This window comes from Somniosus microcephalus, chromosome 4 (genome assembly GCF_052327205.1).
Source record: "Somniosus microcephalus isolate GS21.2 chromosome 4, FLI_Smic_1.0, whole genome shotgun sequence".
Lineage (NCBI taxonomy): Eukaryota > Metazoa > Chordata > Chondrichthyes > Squaliformes > Somniosidae > Somniosus > Somniosus microcephalus.
Genome location: NC_140990.1, coordinates 251,139,818 through 251,159,164, shown reverse-complemented (window position 1 = coordinate 251,159,164; position 19,347 = coordinate 251,139,818). Strand labels below are relative to the sequence as shown.

The window sequence follows — 19,347 nt, the reverse complement described above, 5'->3', positions numbered from 1 at the left end:
CCAGCAATGCTACCCCACCTCCCTTTCTTTTTTGCCTATCCTTCCTAAATATTGAATACCCCTGGATGTTGAGTTCCCAGCCTTGGCCACCCTGGGGCCATGTTTCTGTAATCCCAATCAAATCATATTCGTTTACCTCTATTTGCGCAGCTAATTCATCCACCTTGTTTCGAATGCTCCTTGCATTAAGACACAAAGCCTTCAGGCTTGTTTTTTTAACACTCTCAGACCTATATGAATTATTATTTACTGTGACCATGTTTGATTTAAACCGTTGAGTTCTTTGCCTTCTAATTTTGTTTTTCTCCTTCCTGTCTTTTGCTTTTTTCCTTGTTTCCCTTTCCTCTGTCTCCCTGCTCAGGTTCCCAACCCCCTGCCACTTTAGTTTAAACCCTCCCCCACAGCACTAGCAAACACTCCCCCTAGGACATCGGTTCCAGCCCTGCCCAGGTGCAAACCGTCCCGTTTGTACTGGTCCCACCTCTCCCAGAACCGGTTCCAATGTCCAAGGAATTTGAATCCCTCCTTGCACCATTCCTCTAGCCATGTATTCATTTGAAATATCCTCCTATTTCTACTCTGACTAGCACGTGGCACTGGTAGCAATCCTGAGATTACTACATTTGAGGTCCTATTTTTTAATTTACCTCCTAACTCCCTATATTCTGCTTTTAGGACCTCATCCCGTTTTTTACCTATTTCATTGGTGCCTATGTGCACCACGACAACTGGCTGTTCGCCCTTCCCCCCCAAAATGTTCTGCAGCCGCTCCGAGACGTCCTTGACCCTTGCACCAGGGAGGCAACACACCATCCTGGAGTCTCGATTGCGGCAATCCATGGGAACTGTTCCAGAGTCTATAGAATTTTGGAAGATGGCCGGCAATGCCTCTACTATTTCTAGGGCCACTTCCAAAGTACCCAAGGATGTAGATTATCAGGCCCTGGGGATTTATCGGCCTTCAATCCCGTCAATTTCCCTAACACCATTTCCCTACAAATACTGATTTCATTCAATTCCTCCCTCTCATTAGACCCTATGTTCCCCGGCATCTCTGGGGGGTTATTTGTGTCCTCCTTTGTGAAGACAGAACCAAAGTATGTATTTAATTGGTCTGCCATTTCTTTGTTTCCCATTATAAATTCCCCTGATTCTGACTGCAAGGGACCTACGCTTGACTTCACCAATCTTTTTCTCTTCACATATCTATAGAAGCTTTTACAGTCAGTTTTTATGTTCCCTGCAAGCTTACTCTCATAATCTATTTTCTCCCTCTTAAATAATCCCTTTGTCCTCCCTTGCTGAATCCTAAACTGCTCCCAATCCTCAAGTTTGCTGCTTTTTCTGGGCAAATTATATGTCCTCTCCTTGGACCTTATGCTATCCCTAATTTCTCTTGTTAGCCACGGTTGAGTCACCTGTTTTGTTTTTTTATGCCAAACAGGATGAACAAATTCTGTAGTTTATCCATGCGATCTTTAAATGTTTGCCATTGCCTAGCCACCGTCAACCCTTTAAGTAACGTTCCCCAATCCATCCTAGCCAACTCGTGCCTCATACCATCGTAGTTTCCTTTATTTAAATTCAGGACCCTAGTCTCTGAGTCAACTACTTCACTCTCCATCTTAATGAAGAATTCGATCATATTATGATCGCTCCTCCCCAAGGGGCCTCGCACAACAAGATTGCTAATTAATCCTTTCTCATTACATAATACCCAGTCTAAGATGGCCTGATCTCTAGTTGGTTCCTTTTCCTTTTACTTTTTGTGTTCCACATCCGCAATCTGTGACCGGGTTAAATTCAAATCATGATGCAAAAGTTAAAGCCAATAAAAGCACAATAGTCAGCTAGACAAAAGAAAAGAAAACTTTTCATGAACTTTAACAGATCCGAAAAGATATCTGGGCAAAAACAGAAAATGCTGGCAGGTCAGGCAGCATCTGTGGTGAAACAGAAGTCATTCAGTTGATACCTTAGGTTGAAGATATCTGGGCATTTTGATGGATATGTTGTTCGAATTGTTGGTTCAATGTTCACCCGCAGTGAAAAAAGGCAAATAAATTGTTGGGAGAAAAGCTAGGACTATGACCTGTAAGACCAAGAAAGTCATGTTGAAGTTGTTTCCAGGCTTGGTGAGACCACATCTGGACTGCTGTGTTCAGTTTTGATCTGCATATTAGAGGGAATTTGGAGGGAATCCAGGGGAGGGTTATGAGGATGATTCCTGAACTATGTTGCATGAGGAAATGTTGTCTACCTTGGAAGTTTATTCTCTCGAGGAGTAAGAGTGGGATTAAGATCTTCAAAATTTTGATCTAGGAACATTCTGTTCGGTGCAAGATTTGAGGACTCAGGGACACAGTTTAAAGTTGATAAAAATAGAAATTTGCATTTATATAGCACCTTTAATGTAGAAAATGTCAAAAGGTATTTTATGGTGGAGAGGAAGAAAGCTGGACATTGAGCCTTGGAGCGAGAGATTAGGAGGAGTGATTAAAAGCTTGGTCAAAAAGATGGGTTTTGAAAAGGTTCTTAAAGATGAAAAGCATTTGAGGAGTTTAGCGAGGGTTCCAGAGAGTAGGCCTGAGGTGGCTGAAGTCTCTGCCACCAGTGGTATGTTGAAGGGAGAGGACATGCACAAAAGGCCAGAGCCAGAGAGTGTTGGAGGGGATGTAAATCTGGAGGAGGTTGCAGAGATAGGGTGGGGTGAGGCAATGGAGGGATATGAAGACGGAGATGAGGATTTAATGCATTGGGTGACTGGGAGTCAATATAGGTCAGCAAGGACAGGGGCGATGGGCTAATGAGCCTTAGTGCAGGGCAGGATGTGGGCAGTGGAAGTTTGGACAAGTTGGAATTTGTGGAGGGTGGAGGCCAGCAATGTTCTCTTTAAGTTGCGCGGCCGCGCAGCACTCTACCCCTGCCACACAATCGGCTCACCGGCTTATAAATAGGAAAAACCACGCATGCACGGTATTTTGAATGGGACACGCAGCCTCCTAAAATGGCCGCGCACCCATAAAAAATTTAAAGGAACGTTGGAGGCCAGGTACAAAAACATTGAAGGAACCAAGTCCAGAGGTGACAAAATAAGTGGTCTTGCATTGTTAGGATGTGGAGTTTGAAGCTCAGTTTTACACTAAACAGGGTACCAAAGTTTCACATGGTCTGGTTCACACTGAACGAGTGGCCAGGGAATGGGATATACAGTCAAAGAGCGCTGTTTATATTGGGGCCACAAATGAAGGCTTTGGCCTCCTAGGATGTGACTTATCCATGTCGATGTTGGGCAGGCAGTCTGACAGCACACAAGTAATTGTGGAGTTGAGGGAAGTGATGGATAAATACAGCTGAGTTGTCATGAACATCTGTACAGAAGCTGACTCTATGCCATGCAGATGATTTCACCGAGAGACAGCATGAAGATGAGGAAGAGGAGGGGGCCAAGGATAGATTCTTGGGGCCAGAAACAGGCCATTTGGCGCAAGTGGTCTATGCTGCTGTTATGCTCTGTGATGAAATATTCCATTCACCACTGCCTGTGACTGAGATCGGTTTCAGTGTCATTTCCCTTCCCCCAGACCTCATTGTATTGTGTACTGGAATGTGCTGTATTGTATACTGGAATGTGCTGTGTGTAGGGCTCCGCCCATACCTGGCCCCGTTTGTAAGCTAGCTTCAGTCTGGCCTCAGTCTCCAGAAGGAAGACATCTCTCTCTCTTACGTGTTACTTTCTAAGTTAATAAAAGCCTTGTTTTTGTTCTGCTAACTTCGAGTCTCGGAATTATTGAGGCACATCATGCTCCACACGAATCTCCTCCCACTCTAATGACCTCTTTCCACCTTCCCACATATCCCTCTATTCCCTTATGTATGCTTCAAGTCTTCTTCTAAATGTGCCAGTGCTATCTGCTTCAACAACTCCATGTGGCAGTGAGTTATGTCACATTGTTCTGGACTCACCCACAAGTGAAAACAGTTTATCGAAGCCCCTTCATAATTTTAAAGTTCTCTGTCAGGCCTCCTTCTCTTGCCAGGAAGTCTTACCTTTTCCAGAGAAAAGAGCCCCAGCCTGCTCAATCTTTCCTGATAGTTCCATTCTATCACTTCTGATAACCTTGTAAATCTTTTCTGCATGTTCTAGTGCTTCAATATCCTTTTTGTAGTATAGAAAACAGAACTGCACACAGTACACAAATTGTGCTCTAACCAAGGTTGTATGTAAATTTAGCATTACCTCCCTGATTTTGTATTCGTTTCCTCTAGAAATAAATCCCAGTATTTAGTTTGCACTTTTTATGGCCTTATCAGCTTGCATTGCGACTTTTAATGATTTATGTATCTGTATTCCCCGATCGCTTTGCTCCTCTACTCCAGTTAGTTTTTCGCTTTCCAAGGAATAAGTGGCCTCCTTATTCCTTCTACCAAAATGAACCACCCCATATTTTGCTATATTGAATTTCATTTGCCATTTATCTGCCCATTCGGCAAGCATGTTTATGTCTACCTGTATTTTGGTGCAGTCCTCCACATTAATAGCTATAACCCCCAATTTGGTGCAAATTTGGTCTCTCCAATTTCTGAGTCCAAATCACTTATGTATTTAGTGAACAATAGTGGTCCCAGCATGGATCCCTGCGGGGCACCATTTCCCACTTTCTACCAGTCTGAGAAATGTCACTTAACTCCTACCCTCTGTTTTCTGTGTTGTAGCCTTCTTTCAATCTATTCTACTACCTGGCCCCTGGCTTCACACGCCTTGACCTTTGTCATGTGTCTCTTATATACCAGATCCATTACAATGCCTTTGTCCACTTTTTATGCTACTTCTTCAAAGAATTCAATAAGGCTGGTTAAATATGATCGATCTTTGAGGAATCCATACTGACCATTGTTCATAATATTCTCCGTCTCCAGATGTTTGGTTATCTTGTACTTTAGCAAAGATTCTAGTATTTTTCCTACCACTGACGTTAAGCTAACTGATCTATAGTTCCCTGCATTAGTTCTATTTCCCTTTTTAAAGATAGGAATTATATTTGCTGACCGTCAGTCCTCTGGCACAATTCCTTTTTCTATTGAATTTTTATATATGGAAACTATTGCCTCTGCTATCTCCTCCCTTGTTTCTTTGAGTATCCGTGGGTGCAATCCCTCTGGACCTGGGGTTTTATCCTCAAGTTTGGCTACTTTGTCTAGTAGAGATGGAGCATAAGAAATTTAGACAATTTTGGAATAGATTGTCAAAGGGGCTCTTAGCTATCAGGTTAGACACAGGAACTGGGCTTTTTCATTGGAGAAGTGTAGACTTCAAGATGATACAATTGAGGTTTTTAAAATGATGCAGAGAATAGATTCTGTTTGGATGGGTACGTTATTTCACCTAGATAGTGACGGGAGAACTAAGGGACACCAATATAAAATACAAAAACATAAAGTTAGGTTAGATGCCAGGAACTATTTATTTTCACAGAAAGCCATCAACCTCTGGAATAGATTACCAAAATGTGCAATAAGTAAGGATTTACTGTAGCTCTTCAGAATGGAGCTGGATGAGATCTTGAGAGTTGAGAATCTAGAAGTAGGTGGAGAAGTAGCTTAAAAAGTTACTGCATCTTCTGAAACTTGCTTGATTGCCTTTGGGGGGTGAGAGAGGAATTTCTCAGAGCTTTTTGCTGAATTAGCGTGAGGCTTTGTCTCTGTTCCTTTTGCCTCTCCCAAGGGGGTTGCACGACTGGGAGGAGCTAGGTTGATGCATGTAGGCAGCATCATGTCTGAATGGGACAGGCTAGATGGACCAATAGTTCTTTTACTGACCTTTTTCAGATGTTTATAGAACCATGGCAGGTTTTGTTTTAAAACGGACTGAATTAATTCTTGTTAATAAATGGGATACAGGGCTATTGATTCTAGAATCACAGTAAAGAACCTGATGGGAAATTTGGATGGGTTGGTTATATGAACCAGTGTCTTCTGCCTAAAACATTATTATATTAAGGAATTAAATAAAAACTTGAAGAGGGAAAAATTACAGTAAAAAGGGAAAGAGCAGGGAAATTGAATTAGAGTAGATAGCTGCCAAATGTAATCAGCATTGGCACAGGCACAATGGTTTCCTTTGGCTGAAAGTTCTATGATTTTAAGGATTATGAAAATTGTTAGTTGCTTTGTTTGCAAGTCAAGTCAAATTTTAAACAGAATGTTTATACTTTTAGAAAATGGTTGAATTTAAGCGATCAATATAGAAACTAACTGCTGTGAGCCATTCTACATTTCAGCTAAGAGTACTGTGAGTACAGATCTGTTAACTTTGCTGGGTGATTTTTTTTTTAACATCTAGAAATGAAGTTTAAATGCAGCCTCAACAGACATTGTGAAGTCTGCTCTGTCCTATGGCTGATAATATTTCTGATCTGAATGCACCACCTCGATCCCATTTTAATTAATGTCTGTCTACAAAACAAAACAACCCTAAAATGCAGCATTAATAAGCATCAATTTATAATTTCATCCATAGTTTTGGTTGAGATTAGGAAATAGACAAATCAAACTTGTGCAGTATTTTATGCTCACTTGAAGCTGGAGTTAGACAGATTTTGGGGCAGTACAAATGTGCCATATCTGATGAAAGTTTTTGCTACGCTACTGTGACGTTACTTGATGCTTATTGCGTGGATTTTCTTTCAAATTTCTGGCATTGTTTGTTTATTACTGAGAATTACTGCCCTATAGCTAGATTTAACATGCAAGTCATAAATGAAATATGTAGATTTAAAAGTAATTCCAAGTCTTTTAGGTCATTTTTGAAATAGTAACACATCTAATAATTGCAAGCCACTTATATTAACATTGTCACAAAGAAAAGTGTCTATTTTGTCAAATGTTTTTGATATGTGAAAGTGTCCTGTGTCAAAACAGTGAAAACTGTTGCAAAAACCTTAAATTATTAATCTGAATTGACATGTTATCCTAAATATTATAAAAGAAAAGATCTGTACACTTACTGGCTCACATTTGTGTCAGCCTTGGTTCAGTTGTAGCATCGCCTCTGAGTCAGAAGGTTGTGGGTTCAAGTACCATTCCAGAGCCTTGAGCACGTAATCTAGGCTGACACTCCAGTGCAGTGCTAAGAGAGCGCTGCACTGTTGGGTGCACCATCTTTCGGATGACTGAGGCCCTGTCTGCCTTCTCAGGTGGACATAAAAAAATCCCATGGCACTATTCGAAGAAGAGCTATGGAGATCTCCCGGTGTCTGGCCAATATTTATCCCTCAACTCAGGTCATTTATTTCATTGCCATTTGTGGGAGTTTGTGGTGTGCAAATTGGCTCCCGTGTTTCCTACATTACAACAGTGACTGCGCTTCAAAAGTACTTAATTGGTTATAAAGCGCTTTGGGATGTCCTGAGGTTGTGGAAGGCACTATATAAATGCAATTCCTTTCTTTCTTTTCTTTCTCTCTCTCTTTCTTTTTATTTCTCCTTTCTTTTCTTTATTTCTCCTTTCTTTCTCTCTTTTGCTCTCTCTTTCTTTCTTGCTTTCTTGCTTGCTTTCTTTCCTGTTTGTGTTTTATGTCCTATAACTGCAGCCATCCACTCCCAGACTCTGTTGAGTTAGCCAATCTCAACAAGGTGCCGGGGGTTCAACAACTGACCTCAGCGTACCTGGATTTGGGAGCACAAATTGACTTAGGCATTCCCTGCCAATCGCTACCCACTGACCCCCCACTAGAAATGTGCATGTGTGTACATTGGGAAGGGGACAGAATTGGGCTGAGCTGTGGTGCCATCAATGAGGAATAGTCTGCCAACACTCACCGTGAAGCTTACATTTGGGCAAGGTACTAGAGGATGATCCATGGTAGGTGACCCCCAACAATGAATCAACACCTTCAGAAGAAGGGAGAAGACTGGCAAGAAACAAAGCCACATGCCAGAGATAACTTATGAACAGATATTTTCCAAACATGGTTCTCCTCTACTCTTATGAAAGTCTACTCAATTGATATCATGAATGTGCAGTAGAATTCATCACATCATGAGATACTGAGCTATTGGTTTCTAACCATGCCACAACAACAAGAATATCCTGATTAAAATCTTCAGTTATTCACTGTGGCTTGCTGTCCTTTCTCGTCATCCTAGCCCACTCTACCATTTGACACAACATCCACTGTATTTTGGGGAGAGTATTCCAGATTTTCACTACCCTTTTGTGAAAAGGTGTTTCATGATTTCACTCCTAAATGGGCTAGATCTAATTTTGAGATTATGCATCACTGTCTAGAGTTCCACCGCCAGAGGAAATAATTTAACTTTATCTGCCTTATCAAATCATTTTTATCATTTTAAACACCTCCATTAGATCATCCCTCAACCCCTCAAGGGAATATAAATCAAGTTTATACAACCTATCCTCATAATTTAACCCCAAACAGGCTGCAATATTTTATCACTTGTTTTTTTAAAAAAAATTAAAGTTGCCAACTGTGACATGTGTTGAGATTTCTTGAGGATTCACACTTGTCTGCCTACATTTTAGCTATATTTGCCACTAGCTTGCCAAAAGGTTGAATGTTTGTTTCATTGCTTATATATCCAGTTTGGCTGGCTCTATCTCACTAAATTTTATTAGGTCAATTTCCCAGGTTTCAATCATCTTTTGATTACTGTCCAAGATTTTTAAAGTCTATTTGTGATCTGGGACATCACTATCATACTTAAAACAGAGTCACAAGTTCATTCAATATGTGGTCCCGAAATTGCAAGAGAATCAAGTGCAAAGGTCAGTGCACTTGATTCACAGCACTGTCAATTTTCCAATCATTAATTTTGATGCACTTGTTTGAAATGTCTGTCTGTACTATTTTAGTGGAGACATTAACACATTTGTTTTGAACAGGTTAATACTTCTGCGAAAATACTAGAGAGGAGAATTTCAGACAAATGTATTAAGCATTCACATGTTTGTATCCTGCAGTGTAATTTCTGGTCCATAAGATGCACATCAGGGCACAGTGAATTACAAAAATAAATCACTTGTGTCACAGCCAAGATAAGTAACTTGTATTTGCATTACGGGACTTCGTCTCCACAGTGACTGTGCAGTGGTCACTGCTGACGGTGCTGTCATGGACAGATGCATCTGCGACAGGTAGATTGGTGAGGACAAAGGAGTTGAATTCCAGAGGTGAGGTGAGAGTGACTGCCCTAGACATCAAGGCAGCATTTGACAGAGTCTGGCATCAAGGAGCCCTAGTAAAACTGAAGTCAATGGGAATCAGCGGGAAAACACTTCACCGGCTGGAGTCATACCTAGCACAAAGGAAGATGGTTGTGGTGGTTGAAGGTTAATCATCACAGCCCCAGGACATCGCTGCAGGAGTTCCTCAGGGTAGTGTCCTAGGCCCAACCATCTTCAGCTGCTTCATCAATGACCTTCCCTCCAACATAAGGTCAGAAATTGGGATGTTCGCTGATGACTGCACAGTGTTCAGCGCCATTCACAACTCCTCAGATAATGAAGCAGTCCATGCCCACATGCAACAAGACTTGGACGTCGTTCAGGCTTGAACTGATAAGTGACAGGTAACATTCACACCACAGAAGTGCCAGGCAATGACTATCTCCAACAAGCGAGAGTCTAACCACCTCCCCATGACATTCAATGGCATTACCACCGCTGAATCCCCCACTATCAACATCCTGGAGGTCACCATTAACCAGAAACTTAACTGGAACAGCCACATAAATACAGTGGCAAAAAGAGCAGGTCAGAGGCTAGGTATTCTGCGGCGAGTGTCTCACCTCCTGATTCCCCAAAGCCTTTCCACCATCTACAAGGCACAAGTCAGGAGTGTGATGGAATACTCTCCATTTGCCTGGATGAGTGCAGCGCCAACAACACTCAAGAAGCTCGACACCATCCAGGACAAAGCAGCCCGCTTGATTGGCACCCCACCCACCACCTTAAACATTTACTCCCTCCACCACTGGCGTATCGTGGCTGCAGTGTGTACCATCTACAAGATGCACTGCAGCAACTTGCCAAGGCTTCTTCGGCAGCACCTCCCAAACCCGTGACCTCTTCCACCTAGAAGGACAAGGGCAGCAGGCGCATGGGAACACCACCACCTCCAAGTTCCCCTCCAAGTCACACACCATCCTGACTTGGAAGTATATTGCCGATCCTTCATCGTCGCTGGGTCAGAATCCTGGAATTTCCCACCTAACAGCACTGTGGGAGTACCATCACCACACGGACTGCAGCGGTTCAAGAAGGCGGCTCACCACCACCTTCTCAAGGGCAAGTAGGGATGGGCAATAAATGCTGGCATTGCCAGTGACGCCCACATCCCATAGACGAATTAAAAAAAAAAAATTAATTACATTATGTTGTCTGCATCACTTGATGGTTGTATTCTGTTTATATATAATGAATTATTATTGCTGCTCTCTATTAAAATATTATCATGTAGCTGTTTTCTGAAATACTAATGAGGATAAATTGAAAGGCTGTGATGTGTCACAAGTGCATTGTTGTCATGTGAGATAACCAAACCCTGGTGTTGAAGTTATATTGTCAGTATTAGTCTGGCATACAACTCGTCTTGTCGTCCACTGCCAAATATGTCTTGACCAGATCAAGCATAACCATGCTTCCCTCTCAATAGGCAAATGCTCCTACTACTCCAGGATCATCCTGAAGGGTAGACACTCTATGACTACTTTCCTCCATAACTAACTGCCACCTTCAGTCCCCTTCCTCTGCCTATTCCACCCTCACTTCAAACAGCAAATGCGAAGAGCTAATGCATTAAGATTGAGACCATCTGAACAATTACTTCAGTTGCCACCTTCCACCCCCATCCCGACCACTCCCAAACTCCCCATTTACATTGATCCTCTTCCACACGCTACTGCTTTCCCCATCTTCAGCCCCTGCTCTCTCAAAGCTCATTTCTTCTGTAATACTGCCTCCTGCCTCCTTAAACCTCTCCCCATCCAATTCACTTTCCTGCTCGCTGAACTTACTCAGGCACTGTCCCTATCCTTTTCTAAACCACTGTCTTCACCCATGCCACCTCTCCTACAACTTCAGAAAAGTTCAGAAAGAAGTACATTAAAGTTAATCAGAATTCCTTGTACAGTACTTTTGATTTTTGTATTGAGGTCAGAATTAGATGTTGAAAATATTAACTTAATCCATTTATTTCATCAATGTGATTTGTTTTATTCCTGAAGAGACTTTGATAAATTAAAAATTGTAACATTTACATTTTTGGGAAATTTTCCGACTTTATGCTCCCCAGTGGGGAACCTCCCCCTCCAGCAACAGATATTGGAAATAATTCAGGTGTGCATGATTTTACAACCGTTAATTCAAATGGACATAATTTGTGGCAAGGTCCACAGAAGAAGCATATGTAACACATTGGCCCGTAATTTGCGGTCAGTGGCAAATCAAAGGCGTGCACCGCTGGCCCCGAAGTAAGCTTCCCACAAAGATCTTGCGATCTCTGTGGCAAGAATTTTGGCTTTTCCAACGCATAATTGAAATCAACAGCAAGCTGCTGTGACGTCAACAAGCTGTCTAAGCAGCCAATCAAAATGCAGAATTCTCACAGAAAGCGAACCAGGAAGTGGGTAAGCTCCTTTGATTCTAACTTTCTAAAAATGTTAGAGCAAAACAAAGATTGGGGCTTTCACATGGGGAAAAGGCAACCCTGAAATAAAGATGAACAAAAGTTTCTTTAAAAATTTAAATTTTTATTAAAATGGATAAATTTGACACGCCACAAAATTAAAATTCGTTTTTCAGGGCCATAACGTTTGTTTAGCAGTCAATATGCTGTTAAAACCCCAGTTACACTAATCCAAAAGGGTCTAACTTTTAATGGGGTATTTAACAGCGGTATTACCGCGGAAGAGCTGAAGTTTCCGTCAGTTTCTATGATTTGACAAATTACACTGATTGCCGGCTGTGGCGGGTTGGGGGGTGATAGTAGGGTGGGTGGTGCAGATGGGTGCCACAGCGCAGCCAGTGTCGGAGCAGTGAATGACTGACCGCAACTTCAGGATTTCCGCGTTAGGATGCGCATGCGCTACATCCTGAAGTTGCAGTCAGTTTCAAAGGGGTAATGACAGTGAATGCTGTTCGCTCACTGTTATGACCCACGGCAAATTCTGAGCCTATATGTTCCTGTACAGTGTTATATAATGTGCTCTAATTCTGCATGTGCACATACAGAAAATGCCACATATATTGCATATACAGAGATCACTATTGACTCCAAGCAACTGTTTTAAAAAAACAATATTCTGGAGGAAGTGATTTAAATAAAAACCTACATATTTCATGTATAATATAATAGATTTTCAAATAGTCCTAACAACCCAGAAAACAGAATCAATGTTTGCATATGATTTGCACCCTGGAGCAGTGGAACACTAATTCTTTCTCGTAAATCCTAAGAAAGTAAGTTTCTGAACTCAGTAGGGTCACATAACAAGGTACTGATTGCCATTGATGTGATTTCCCTGAGGGAGAGATGAGGGAAAATCTGAATCGTGGTCAACAAATCAAATCATGTACCTCAGATATATGTACTACTTATAATAGCAGTTATAAACTAACACAATCATTTACCATGCAGTCTGGTCTACAGTTGTCAGTAAAGATGCTACTGAATTCCCTGGTACATAAGTGTAGCAGATCCTATCTGGCATTCAATTTTTGGTGATTTGTAGAATCTGTTTCAACAAAATAAACTGGAATTATTCAAGGTCCACCCCCCTCTCAAAGGGCAGAAGAAATGAGGTACCAGCAGCACTGACAGAGGCCTGAAAAAATAATTGCCTTTTCTTTCTGGGATGCATGGAACGAAGGGAACCTGGAAACAATAACTTACAAAAATTGCTTTTTTTTTATTGTATTCTGTTCCAGCTTTCTAAGCTAATATGTCAAAACTGATTATTCATTTTGTTATTATTTATAGCCAGATAGCAGATTCCAGCGGGCTGCAAGTATGTCCTTATTTCATTGGCCATGGGATAGGCTCATATTTTCATGGACATCCTGAAATTTGGCATCATGGTAAGTTTTTCACTTTGATTGCTGGATTCTAATAATAATAATTTACATAAATACTTGTAAATGCCCTTTAACCAAAGTGTTTCTTTTTATTATTTAATCATGTCTTGAAGTACAGAATAGGGAAGAATTAAACAGGATTCCAAATAGTATTTTACAATTTTTTTTATTTGTTTATGGGGTATGGGCGTCGCTGGCAAGGCCAGCATTTACTGCCCATCCCTAATTGCCCTTGAGAAGGTGGTGGTGAGCCGCCTTCTTGAACCGCTGCAGTCTGTGTGGTGAATGTACTCCCACGGTGCTGTTAGGTAGGGAGTTCCAGGATTTTGACCCAGCAACGATGAAGGATCGGCAATATACTTCCAAGTCAGGATGGTGTGTGACTTGGAGGGGAACTTGGAGGTGGTGGTGTTCCCATGCGCCTGCTGCCCTTGTCCTTCTAGGTGGAAGAGGTCGCGGCTTTGGGAGCTGCTGCCTAAGAAGCCTTGGCGAGTTGCTGCAGTGCATCTTGTAGATGGTACACACTGCAGCCACTGTACGCCGGTGGTGGAGGGAGGGAATGTTTAAGGTGGTGAATGGGGTGCCAGTCAAGCTGGCTGCTTTGTCCTGGATGGTGTCGAGCTTCTTGAGTGTTGTTGGAGCTGCACTTATCGAGGCAAATGGAGAGTGTTCCATCACATTCCTTACTTGTGCCTTGTAGATGGTGGAAAGGCTTTGGGGAGTCAGGAGGTAAGACACTCACCACAGAATACCTAGCCTCTGACCTGCTCTTGTTGCCACAGTATTTATACGGCTGGTCCAGTTAAGTTTCTGGTCAATGGTGACCCCCAGGATATTGATGGTGGGGGATTCAGCGATGGTAATGCCATTGAATGTCAAAGGGAGGTTGTTAGACTCTCGCTTGTTGGAGATAGTCATTGCCTGGCATTTCTGTGGCGTGAATATTACCTGCCATTTATCAGCCGAAGCCTGAACGTCATCCAGGTCTTGTTACATGCGGGCATGGACTGCTTCATTATCTGAGGAGTTGTGAATGGCACTGAACACTGTGCAGTCATCAGCGAACATCCCCATTTCTGACCTTATGTTGGAGGGAAGGTCATTGATGAAGCAGCTGAAGATGGCTGGGCCTAGGACACTGCCCTGAGGAACTCCTGCAGTGATGTCCTGGGGCAGTGATGATTGACCTTCAACCACCACAACAATCTTCCTTTGTGCTAGATATGACTCCAGCCAGTGGAGCATTTTCCCCCTGATTCCCATTGACTTCAGTTTTACTAGGGCTCCTTGATGCCAGACTCTGTCAAATGCTGCCTTGATGTCAAGGGCAGTCACTCTCACCTCACCTCTGGAATTCAGCTCCTTTGTCCATGTTTGGACCAAGCTGTAATGAGGTCGGGAGCTGAGTAGTCTTGGCGGAACCCAAATTGGGCATCAGTGAGCAGGTTATTGGTGAGTAAGTGCCATTTGATAGCACTGTCAATGACACCTTCCATCACTTTGCTGATGATTGAGAGTAGACTGATGGGGCGGTAATTGGCCGGATTGGATTTGTCCTGCTTTTTGTTGATAGGACATACCTGGGCAGTTTTTCACATTGTCGGATAGATGCCAGTGTTGTAGCTGTACTGGAACAGCTTGGCTAGAGGTGCGGCTAGTTCTGGAGCACAAGTCTTCAGCACGATAGCTGGAATGTTGTCAGGGCCCATACCTTTGCTGTATCCAGTGCGCTCAGCCATTTCTTGATATCACATGGAGTGAATCGAATTGGCTGAAGACTGGCTTCTGTGATGGTGGGGACCTCAGGAGGAGGCTGATATGGACCATCCACTCGGCACTTCTGGCTGAAGATGGTTGCAAACGCTTCAGCCTTGTCTTTTGCACTCACGTGCTGGGCTCCACCATCATTGAGGATTGGGATACTCATGGAGCCTCCTCCTCCCGTTAGTTGTTTAATGGTCCACCACCATTCACGACTGGATGTGGCAGGACTGCAGAGCTTTGATCTGATTCGCTGATTGTGGGATCGCTTAGCCCTGTCTTAGCTTAGCTTCCTTGTTCCATCCCTACACAGAGTAAGTGTCATGAATATAATGTTCTGTCTTGTTCTACTAGATATGGACTCCTGTATAGGTAAAGATCAAAGGAACTGCAGATCATTATATATAATCACCCATGATATTGCTCATGGACAAGGGGACACAGGTTCAAACTATGAAGAGACATTTCTAGGACTGATGGCAGGAGGTTCTTCCTCACGAGTGATCAACATACACAATGAACTTCCAGGTTTGGTACTAGAGGCACAAACCATGACACAATTTTGGAAGCAGTTGGATACTATGATAGGGGAGGGGTGCCGGGAATGGGGGAAGAGGACTGTAGGGTCTTTCTGGATGGATAAGCTAAGGTGGGCAGATTAGCTTTCCTCATCTGTATCTATTATTTGTGTCTCTTTCTAAATATCTGCTTATCTCCCATTCTTTAAGCATTTGTGTTTACATCTCTATTTTTCTGTATGTCTTTAACTTAACTCTCTTTCCCTCTTTAACACTTTCTGTCACTACCACTGGTTCTGAGACACTTTCTCTTTTCTCTGTATCTTCAACTTTCTGTTCATGAAGACACAGAATGCATCACAACACAAGGCTTAACTGAAGGATCTTAACCTCAAGAAAGCAACAGAGGCAAGCTTGACTGTCTGAAAAACGGGAGGTCTTTGTATGGGAAAATTGTTGGAAGTATCAGAAGATTAAATGGGTATATTTATAACAACAACAACTTGCAATTATACAGCACCGTTAACATCGTAAAATATCCCAAGATGCTTCACGAGCAATTATCAAACGGAGCCACATAAGGATATATTTGGACAGGTGACCAAAAGCTTGGTCAAAGAGGTAGGTTTTAAGGAGCGTCTTAAAGGAGGAGAGAGACGTAGCAAGGCGGAGAGGTTTAGGGAGGAAATTCCAGAGCTTAGGGCCTAGACAACTGAAGGCACAGCCACCAATGGTAGAGTGAAGTAAATCATAGGTAAGTATTGTGATTTGTTTTAAGAATTCTTAATTATTAATATGCTTATTATGTTTGAAATCTTATCTTTATGTATTGTAGAATGAATAGGGAAGCAGTATGCCTGCTCAAAAGATTTCTTTTTCATGAATGTGATTAATTCATTTTTCTTAATGGAAACTTTTCTGAGAGATAATCAAATAAGTCCTCTTTGCTTGACTCAAATTTCACATTTATCAGAAAGCAACCAACCAGCATGCTTTGCAGTGTGTTGGGCATTTGCCAGCTGCAAAACTTTTCATTTTATATAATGTTAAAAACTGCTCACCTTGCATTCTGCTCATTAAATACAATTCCTGCGCAAACGTTAATGGTATTCATAACTTTTACTAATACGAATATTTAAAATGTTGCCACTTGCCGCACAAAATTCCTACCTCCAAAAATTATTTTGGCGAAAGCAAATTTTGGCCATCACCACATTTTTAGAAACAACTAACACAAACAGGAATTACACAAAACAACTACAGGGATAAGTCATAAATACATTAATGGACTATTGTCTTGTTACTTGTCCTCAGATTAATATTGGGCCACCCTTTTACTGCTTTGTGAACCAGATAATAACATGGGTCAAAAAACCTGAATCACATTTGTCAGCTATTAAATAATGTACAATCAAATGCATTTGCATGAAATTTGGAGAGAAGGAATTGTTTAGCAAAGTCTTGATCCAATGTAAGCAAATCTTTACTTGTACATTGTTTCCATGATTGGTGTGGAATGAATTTGCATCCTGCTGACGCAAATTGAAATCTTCTGATACAAATTACAATGTGTTTACACACAGCAAGCCAGCAACTATAATTCATGGTAGAAGATGTTATTGGGAAAGCCATGCATGTGCCGGGGGCAGGTGAAATTTGTTTACTTAATTGTCTTTGTAAAAAGCAAAATGTGCAGTTTTGGCAATTTGAGAGTTGTATTGTAAAAGGTAATTTGTTTTCAAGACAAATTTAATAGAAGCCCACCCCCCACAAATGCTTCTGTTACCTCCTGATGAGGACATGTTGAACAGCCCAGCCACTGCAAAACACTCTGCATGAGAAATGTGATTCAGCAGCACCTGGCATTTTACTCAAACTTCTAATTACTTTGCTCCAGAACAATATTAAATCTGCACCCTGGAGATGGGAGATCTGTTGCTGCCTAGTGGCTTACATTGCAGGGAATAATGGTGTATAGATGTAGAAAACCAGAAGCCCAATGTTAACCAAGTAAACCCCAGTTTATTTAGGACTTTGAATACTGTTACAGCCTTTCTCATTATATGAATGAGGATAAAAAGAAAAACTGCAGAATGGTTCTGATGAGGGGTCTGAAAACGGAACATTAGCCTATCTTTTCTCTTTTTAGATACCTACTCATATGCTGTGTAGTTTCACAATTCTGTGTTTTACATCCTATTATTTAGAGGGAAGTCTGATTAAAAGTGGGATGTGTGTTTTTCTTGCCTTAATTAATATTGATACAGTAGTATGAGTTCCATTCTATACCTTGTATTACCTTTAGCGATATGAATTGTAATATAACCTCTCCTATACTAATGTCTGTGAAGAGTAACCCAGAGGTTACATGGTAACATAGTAATATTTTGAGCAGGAGAAGACCATTAGTTCTTCTAGCCTACCCTTCCAAATCTTACTGTGATTCTAGAACTAATAGTCTTGTATCCATTTTACCAACAAGAATTCATCCATTCCTTTTTTAAAACCTGCCATGGTTTTCTTTTCCCCACCAGTAATCAGTTGACTAAATTTTGTATTTTTCTTTCACCGCTTAAATTTAAACAGTGTCCCCCAGTCCTCTAATCTTATGCCCAATAGAAGAACTTTCTTAAATCCAAATTCTGTATACCTGTGCAAATCTTTAAAACCTTTATCAAGTCTCCACAATCCTCTTCCTCTTCAGACAGTAAAAGCCCAGGATGGACAATCTTTTCTCATAACGCAGCCCTCTTAGTTCAAGAATCAGCCTTGTCATCTCTGGACCACTTCCAGTAGTACATCCTTCCTATAATATGGAGTCCAAGGCTATCTTCTTCTTAGGCAGTCCCTCGGAACCGAGGATGACTTGCTTCCACATTAAAAATGAGTTTGCAGGTGACTGATTAGTCCAACGCGGGACCCACAGTCTCCGCCACAGATGGGGCAGACGGCGGCCGAACGGGTGGGTGGGTGGGGTGCCTGGGTTGATGTGCGCTCCTTGCGCTGCCTGCGCTTGGCTTCCGCTTGCTCCCGGCGAAGAGACTTGAGGTGTTCGGCGCCTTCCCGGATGCTTCTCCTCCAAGGTTATACACAGTACTATAGATACGGCCTCAGCAAGGCCAGATATAACTTCAACATTGCCTCCTTTGGCATAAATCACACCCTTAGCTGTACATCCCAACATTTTATTTGCTTTCTTGACCGCCTACTAACATTGAACCGACAGCTTTACTGACCTATCCAGCAAAACTCCCAGATTTCTTTCCTGCTTTGTTAGAGTCATCTCAAATAATCCAAAGAGCTTGGACATATTAACAGATCAGATGTTTCTGCTTTCTGATTGCTGTAGAAGTTAATGGTGATGTCTGTTTTGATTTAAAAATGTTTATGCTGATTTTACTACAAGTGTAGTGCCAAGTTCACACTGGTGCCAATTTTGTAGTATAACATAGCTAAATTGCAAATTGGCACTCATACACCATGTTGTCCCGACCCACCGCATCTGACTGAGAATACATGTTTTGTTAGCTGCAGTATAATGCAAGAAGTTGAACGTTCATAAGGTAACTGCTACAGTAATTTCCAGACTTTTGTGTTTTGGTACAATACATGAGGTTTCTATTTTCTTAAACTATGTTACATAAATACAGATTCAGACCAACTTAGCTTCTCCATTCAGACCAAACTTACAGTCCAGTCCCTGTCAGTTGTCCTTCTGATTCCAGAGTCTCTGCCTTGATTAACCTGTCCACATGTATTGGTTGATCTTCATGTGAAGAACTTTCAGCATCAGTCTTAAATTTGCATTTTACCAGTTTGATCTCCTTTCATGGTTTAACTTGAAGTAGTGTTCCATATTTAGCTTTTCTGTACCATTCGCTATCATGTACTTAAGAGATCCCCTCTTAATCGCCACCTTTCAAGACTAAGAAGCCTAAGTTTCTCCAGTCTTTTCTCTTAACTCATACTCTGA

The 19,347-nt window shown here is 41.7% G+C and overlaps 1 protein-coding gene across 2 annotated transcripts in view; it reads left to right on the top strand.

Annotated features, from left to right (window-relative positions):
- metap1d (methionyl aminopeptidase type 1D (mitochondrial)) overlaps positions 1 to 19,347 on the top strand; it is a 145,272-nt gene that overhangs the window by 120,900 nt on the left and 5,025 nt on the right. For both annotated transcript variants that reach the window (XM_085986198.1, XM_085986197.1), the window contains exon 7: positions 13,001 to 13,098. In XM_085986198.1, coding sequence (XP_085842324.1) covers positions 13,001 to 13,098 — 98 coding nt within the window. The remainder of the gene's footprint in view (positions 1 to 13,000; positions 13,099 to 19,347) is intronic.